This window comes from Vicia villosa, linkage group LG3 (assembly GCF_029867415.1).
Source record: "Vicia villosa cultivar HV-30 ecotype Madison, WI linkage group LG3, Vvil1.0, whole genome shotgun sequence".
Taxonomy (NCBI): Eukaryota; Viridiplantae; Streptophyta; class Magnoliopsida; order Fabales; family Fabaceae; genus Vicia; species Vicia villosa.
Genome location: NC_081182.1, coordinates 213,048,200 through 213,055,570, shown reverse-complemented (window position 1 = coordinate 213,055,570; position 7,371 = coordinate 213,048,200). Strand labels below are relative to the sequence as shown.

The 7,371-nt window shown below is 33.9% G+C and overlaps 1 protein-coding gene across 2 annotated transcripts; it reads left to right on the top strand.

Annotated features, from left to right (window-relative positions):
- Positions 1 to 1,221: 1,221 nt before the first annotated feature.
- Positions 1,222 to 5,672, top strand: LOC131593451 (U-box domain-containing protein 35-like). Of its 2 annotated transcripts, none has more exons than XM_058865944.1 (9): positions 1,222 to 1,413; positions 1,950 to 2,173; positions 2,462 to 2,583; positions 2,663 to 2,784; positions 2,872 to 3,385; positions 3,534 to 3,635; positions 4,108 to 4,536; positions 4,619 to 5,371; positions 5,468 to 5,672. In XM_058865944.1, the coding sequence occupies exons 2-9, from the start codon at positions 1,987 to 1,989 to the stop codon at positions 5,648 to 5,650; spliced, it is 2,412 nt and encodes an 803-aa protein (XP_058721927.1). In that variant the 5' UTR covers positions 1,222 to 1,413; positions 1,950 to 1,986; the 3' UTR covers positions 5,651 to 5,672. The 2 variants fall into 2 exon arrangements, with proteins under 2 accessions (XP_058721927.1, XP_058721928.1); XM_058865945.1 differs by having other exon boundaries at positions 1,223 to 1,413; positions 1,950 to 2,149.
- The last annotated feature ends 1,699 nt before the right edge of the window (positions 5,673 to 7,371 follow it).

Here is a 7,371-nt window from a genome sequence, read left to right as displayed (position 1 = left end):
GGACATGTTTTAAAGAGAAAGTAGTCATAATCTTGTGGATCTATTCTTGAGACTCTTTCAAACCAAAGCCTAACATGTTAATCGAACTTCTTGGTCGATGTGACTAGTATGTCGAAGACAAGTCTCTTCATATTTAGTTATTTTCAAACGTTGTTTATCACCATTCTCTGTTAAACCCCTTAGCCATAATTTTCAAGCTAATACTTCCTGTTTAATTCCTTGATTATTACCACCTTATTCAACCTCCTTTTTTCCCATGTTTTTCACCATATATTAGGTCATTATCCGTTGGGGTTGGTTGAAAATATACATTAAAATTATCTATCAGATCATTGGTCGCCATAGAATTGTCTACAATAACGTTCTTTAGTATTACATAGAGACTATTTCGTTACGTTATAAAAAGAATGACCTTCGAATAAAATGAAAATATAAAATCTGAAAAAAAAGAAAGAAAAAAAAACCTAATTCATAAATTAAAGATTAAAAAAAATTAAAAATTAAAATATGAGTACTTAAAATTGCACCTAACAATAACATGTCTTATAGTACATACATACACTTGCCTCTTGCTGCTGTCAACTTTGACTAAATAAAAATATCACGTGTGATGTCAGTTAACTGATTTCAAAATTGGAAGCTTTCACCAAACAATGAACAAGAAAATTATCTCACAATAAAATAGCTGCACTGACTTGACATTAATGCAACTAGTTGAATTTTTTAACTCCCTCAAAACTTATATAATCATTACATTATAAAAATAAATAAATAATTTCTTGTGGACAAAGTAATTTATATGACTTCCGCATATTTATTATCAGACGTTATTATCGGAGTTCGAATTTTAATATTCACAATTATGTGTAAAATTTTAATAATTATTACCACTTTATTTTATAGATAAATATTTTTTAATATGTCGAGTTAGAGTTTGTAAATAAATTATATATCAATGAATAATAAATATAAAAATATTTAGTATAAATATACATGAATTTTAAATTATATATATATATATATATATATATATATATATATATATATATATATATATATATATATATATATATATATATATATATATATATATATATATATATATATATATATATATATAAAAATGAAAACTTAAAAGTTTAACTATGGCAAAAATATAAAATGGAGGTAGTAGTTGACAATTATAATTTCAGCATAAAGCATGATGAAGATGTGGGGACCATTGTTCACTTTGTCACGTTTCATGTTGTTTCTTCTCATTTTCTTCTCTCTTCAAACTTTAAAAACAACCCAAAAGTATCTTGTGTTTTGAAATTTTCATTTGAAGCTTGGAAAAAAAAATGGTTTCATTCAAGAAAATGTGAAACTATTTTTCTTTGCCAGCTAGGATTTTACTGAACAATTTCAAACCTGGTACGTTTGTTTTTTTAAGTTAAAATTCTGTTAAGGTTGTTGTTGCTGTTTTTTTTGTGTCTGTTTTTGTAAATTTTGTGTAGTTTATCATATGGAGATTTGATGTTTTTAAGAAAAGTATATGTGTTCATGAAATTGAAGAAATGAAATATGAAACCCTTGTTCAAAATTGAAGGAATATGTATATGGAAAAAATAGTTTGTTTGTTTTGAGAAATTAGCGTTGTATTCAAAACCGACACTTCATATTAAGACATGTTTGGTTTCTACATGTTTGTGTCTGGTGTTCGTGTCTGTGTATGTGTCTGGTGTCCGTATGTGTGTGTTGGCGTGTCTGGTGTCCGTATGTGTTTGTTGGCGTGTCTGGTATTCGTGTTTGTGTCTGGTGTTTGTGTCTGGTGTTCGTGTCTGTGTCTGTTAGTGTCTGTGTCTGGTGTCTGTATCTGTGTGTGTTTGTGTCTGGTGTTCGTGTCTGTGTCTGTTAGTGTCTGTGTGTCTGGTGTTCGTGTCTTAATTGTTTCTTTTGAATTGTTGCAGATAAGATAATTCAGTTTGTTCTAGTGAAGGAAGAGAGATGGATAGGATTAAAGAGGGGAACGAAAGTAGCCGAACGCGGCATTCGGTTGTGGCTCTAGCAATCAAGGGGAACAAGAAAAGCAAGTATGTGGTACAATGGACACTCAACAAGTTTGTTCCTGAGGGAATGATTATCTTCAAGTTGATACATGTTCATGCTGGTATAACTGGAGTCCCTACACCAAGTAATATGATTGTTTGTTAAGTTTAATATTAACTGCAAAAAAAATGAACCTATATGTTGAAGAGATTGGTCAATGAAGTTTGATCTCTTTCTAAAATAATCGGTTTAGTATGACTAATTTTTCGTTAATACCCTTTGGGCTTGGCCCAATTCAACTGACAAAAATCGATATTGTTAGATTGTACACCATCACCCGTTTTCCAAACTAGGACCTCAGGGTCGTGTGTGAGTTTCTGGTGGTTATTGTAGCTTTGTCTAGATAGATAATTCGATATTTTTGTATTTCCAGTGGGTAATTATCTCCCGATTTCACAAGTGCGTAATGATGTAGCGGCTGCTTACAAAAAGGAAATGGAGTGGAAGACGCAACAAATGCTTCTACCTTTTAAGAAAATGTGCGAGCAAAGAAAGGTACGATATCGTTGTTCATGAAGACGAATTTGAGCAAATAATGCACTTTAGGATCTTTATTCTGATATTGTTGGAACAGGTTCATGTAGATCTTGTAGTAATTGAATCGGATGATGTGGCGTCCGCCGTAGCAGAGGAAGTAACTAAGGACGCGATAACCAAGTTGGTCGTTGGCGCTTCATCTGGCAGCTTATTCAAAAGGTACCAAATTTGAAGCTTCAACATTTTCTATGCTTAACGCTTGCGGTCTTCATCTGATCATACGATTTTTTTTTGTCGTGTTTTCAGTAAACATAAGGGTATGTCTGCGAAAATTTCGGCATGTACTCCGAGATATTGTACGGTATATGCTGTTTCGAAAGGAAATTTGTCAATACGGCCGTCAGATATGCAGGTTGACGAAAGCATTACGGATGACACGAGCGAAATCAGTTTTTCTTCAAGCAGCTCATCGAACTACACTTCTACTACTCAGACAGATTCTGGCTCGGTTGCATCGTATGCTGCTTTGCATTCCTCGTCTTTGGCAACACAACGATTTCAAGCTCTTTCGAGTTTGAATCAGACCCTGATAAACACAGCTCCGGGTTTGAATGAAGCTAGTCATTCTAGAGGGCAGTCCATTGATCTTGGAAGAGAGAATGTTGCTACAAGTTCAGCTAGAAACTCAGATTTTGGTCGTGCTTTGAGTCGGGCTTCTAGTTACAGAAGCATTGCTTCGGATACTGAATCGTGGGTCACTGGTCAAAATTCCGTTAAGGGTTCGCCGTTAGCTTCTAGACTTTCGTCGCCTAATAGACAGGTAATTGAAATTTCTTTCTTTCGTTGGACTCGATGAAATAGTACTTGTTTCGAATTCACACTTCCCGTAAATGATGCTATCTTTGACGAGAATTTGATAAATTCTTAACAAGAATGAACTTTAATTGTGGTATGCTGTTATCTATCAGGAAAATTTTAACCTTGAGCTGGAAAAGTTGAGAATTGAACTAAGACATGCCCAAGGAATGCATGCGGTAGCTCAAACCGAGAACATCGATGCATCACGCAAGGTAATTCAATTTTCTTTTGGACAAAAACACTTCTAACTTCTTTTAGGCCCGTCCCACAAAAGCCTGAAAAAAAAGGGCTGGGCGGGCATTATTGAGGGCGCGAGCCTAAAACCTTGATCCGCCCTGAAAAAAATGAGGGCGGAGCTCGCTCGCGAGCACTGCATCTTTAAAGCCTAAAAATTGCAAAAATTTATATTAATACCCGGGCCTACAAAAGCCCACAAGATAACGGGACGGAGCGGGGCGGACCAATTAGATGGTGCAGGCCTAAACCTTTGCCCGCCCCATAAAAAAGTGCCAGAAAAATGGACATGCCTGCCAAGCCGGACCCGTTTTTCCACCTTTTCATACTTCCGGATAAGTATAATACTCTAGAGTAGCGATTGCGTGATGAATTTTTTCTATATATTTGGAATAAAATCTTGTGATTTACATCGTGACATGGAGTAAAATGTGTTATTATTTTGAGCAGCTAAGTGAATTAAGCAAGAGGAGATCAGGAGAATCCATAAAAATGAAGGAGATTATTGCTAAAGAAGAGGTGGCTGAGGAATTAGCAAGACAAGAAATTGAGAAATATGAAGCGGCGGCACGAGAGGCCGCATATTTGAAAGAGTCCGCCGAAAGAGAAGCTTCGGAAAGAAAAGAAACGGAATTGAAAGCTATCCGCGCTGCCAAAGAGAAAGAAAAACTCGAGGATGCTCTAAGTGGTTCCACGCCTCAGTACCGAAAGTTTACGTGGGATGAAATAGTTTTAGCTACTTCGTCTTTCTCCGAAGACTTGAGAATCGGAATGGGTGCGTACGGAATGGTGTATAAGTGCACTTTGCATCATACAACTGTCGCTGTTAAAGTTCTCCACTCGGCCGGAATCAGCCAAAGCAAGCAGTTCCAGCAGGAGGTATGAAAGCTATACGAATATACGATTTCGAATTCGAATTGAACTGAAAAAAAAAAGACTAATAACTTCTCTTTGCTTTCAGTTAGAGATATTAAGCAGAATTCGTCATCCGAACTTGCTTCTTCTTCTTGGCGCATGTCCCGATCACGGTTGCCTTGTGTACGAATACATGGAGAACGGTAGCTTGGAGGATAGGCTATTTCAGAAAAACAGTACCACCGCAATCCCATGGTTTGATCGGTTTCGAATCGCTTGGGAAATCGCGTCAGCTCTTTCCTTTCTTCACAGCACAAAGCCACAGCCTATCATCCACCGCGACTTGAAACCAGCAAACATCTTGCTCGGTGGTAACCTTGTCAGCAAGATTGGCGATATCGGTCTTTCAACAATCCTCGATTCAGATGATTTATCTACTATGTACAAAGACACAGCGCCTGTTGGAACACTCAGTTACATCGATCCCGAGTATCAAAGGAGCGGTTTAATATCTACGAAATCCGATGTTTATGCTTTCGGATTAGTGATGTTACAGTTATTGACAGCGAAACCAGCAACAGCGCTTACTCATGTGGTTGAAACAGCAATAGAAGGCGGTAACTTAACCGACATATTGGATCAAAAAGCAGGTTCATGGCCATTTCAAGAGACGTTAGACTTGGCTCGATTAGCTTTGAGTTGCGCTGAGCTTCGGCGTAGAGACCGGCCCGATTTGTTAGAACACGTGCTTCCCGCGCTGGAGAAGCTTAAAGAAGTTGCTGATAAAGCTCATCATTCCGCTTCAATGGTTACTATTAAACCGAAACCTCCAAACCATTTCATCTGCCCTATACTTCAGGTACTTAACTAAACACTCACTTTCGAGTCCTTTTGTATTAAATCACGACTATTTTCGAAGATGATTGATCGTTGTGGTTTACTTGATTTGGTTTAGGATGTGATGGACGATCCGTGCGTTGCTGCAGACGGATATACGTATGACCGAAAAGCGATTGAGAAATGGCTTGAAGAGAATGAGAAATCACCAATGACAAACATGGCTTTGCCTCATAAGTTTTTGATTCCTAATTACACACTTTTATCAGCAATTTTGGAGTGGAAGTCCAAAGAAATATGATACTACATTGTTTATTTTTCAATGTTGATTTTGAGTTAATTAGTTTTTCTTATGTAGCTTGGCTTAAAGATTCTTTGTGTAGGTTTTTAGGACATGTAATACAGATTTTGGTTAGGGAGATTGAGTTTTCATTGTAGATAAATTTGATCATATGGTCTGATTTTGTAGGTAATATGTATTATAGTTTATAGACTAATTTATTCAAACTAACATAACTAACAATCACCTAAATTTAGCATCAATAACTATGGTAGCTGTACAATTCTGTATAGTTAGGTTTCTGCTGCGCTGGTTTTTTGTTTGTACTGTCACAATTATAATTTGTCGGTGGAAAATCCTATAAATCATGCTTCAAATGAAGGTAGCTCAATGCACGGGACACCGTTCTAATTTAAAAAATGGATATAAATTTTAAAAAAATAATATAATTATAATAAATAAAAATGACACATATAACACATAATTACTATCCCCAGTCTATTTATAAGAAAAAATCATTTTTTTAGATACATTGAATAAATAATGTATCTAGACAGTATGTTGTCCAGATACATTATTTATTCAATGTATCTAAAAAGATAATATTTTCTTATAAATGAGACTAAAGGGAGTATGTGTTAATAAAACAAAATAAATTATAATTATTTAGACATTTATTTATTGTATTGAATTTTTATTATAATATTTTTTAATTTATAAAATTTTTTTATATTAATTTATATATTTATTAATATTAATGCAAAAAAAAATTAGACTTTTCAAAATTTTGGGACCCTCTAAAGTATTTGAATTTGATTTCATTTTGATCTTTCCATCTAAAATGACATCATTTAATTTGATAATTTGTTTTCATGTCATCTTTTTGGGCCATTCTTTCAAACCTTGGTTTTAAGTTTTAACTTTTCAAGCCATTTTTTTGTTATTCATTGAGCCAAATTATAAGCCATTTGGTTAAGCCAATTTGAAGCTAAACTTGGAGCCAAATCAAGCCATATTTCAAGAGCCTTTTTCAATTGTTGAGCCATTTTGATTAAAGCCAACCTTGTCACTTTGGGGACCACATACTCCATCTCATATCACGGTTTTCATGTTGACAGTAAAACAACTTCAAATTTCAACATTTCACTCATATTTCAAAACCAAATTCACATTACACCAAAAAAAAAAATCCCATTTGTGTGGGAAGAACCTTTTGTGTGGTAAATATATTCCATTTTGACAAGCTCAAATAAAAATATGCTTAAACAAAAATTTATTTACCATCAATAAATCCAAATAAGTGATACTCTTTTGTTCTTTTTAAATTTAAAAAAGAAAAACAAAAAACAAAATCGTTTCTTTTTATTTTCAAAGTTTAAAATAGGATTAATTATTCTTTTGTCAAAATTATTTATAAATATTTATTTCTAAAAAATGTAAAATGAGATAATGAATAATTAAAAAATATTATTAAATCAGGCGTAATAAAATTATAAATATGATTATATGTTAATCCATTACAAATATTATAAATACAATTACAAAAATTATAAATACGGTATAAAATAAGCGAAACCCTATCAATACAAATTTAACATCTATATAAAAAGTAAACAAGTCTTTTCTTCTGTTCCACTTTTACTAAACCCTTTTTTCTATTAATAACTCCCTATGAATTCTTAATTCTCACTCAAACTTTCAAATTCAAATCATTAATCAACAATATCAAAACCTAAGTGTAA

Coding starts and splice junctions, on each gene's coding strand:
- LOC131593451 (XM_058865944.1), top strand. CDS start 1,987: ATGGATAGGATTAAAGAGGGGAACGAAAGTAGCCGAACGCGGCATTCG. Junction 2,174..2,461: donor AACTGGAGTCCCTACACCAA/GTAATATGATTG, acceptor TTGTATTTCCAG/TGGGTAATTATCTCCCGATT. Junction 3,636..4,107: donor ACATCGATGCATCACGCAAG/GTAATTCAATTT, acceptor TATTTTGAGCAG/CTAAGTGAATTAAGCAAGAG.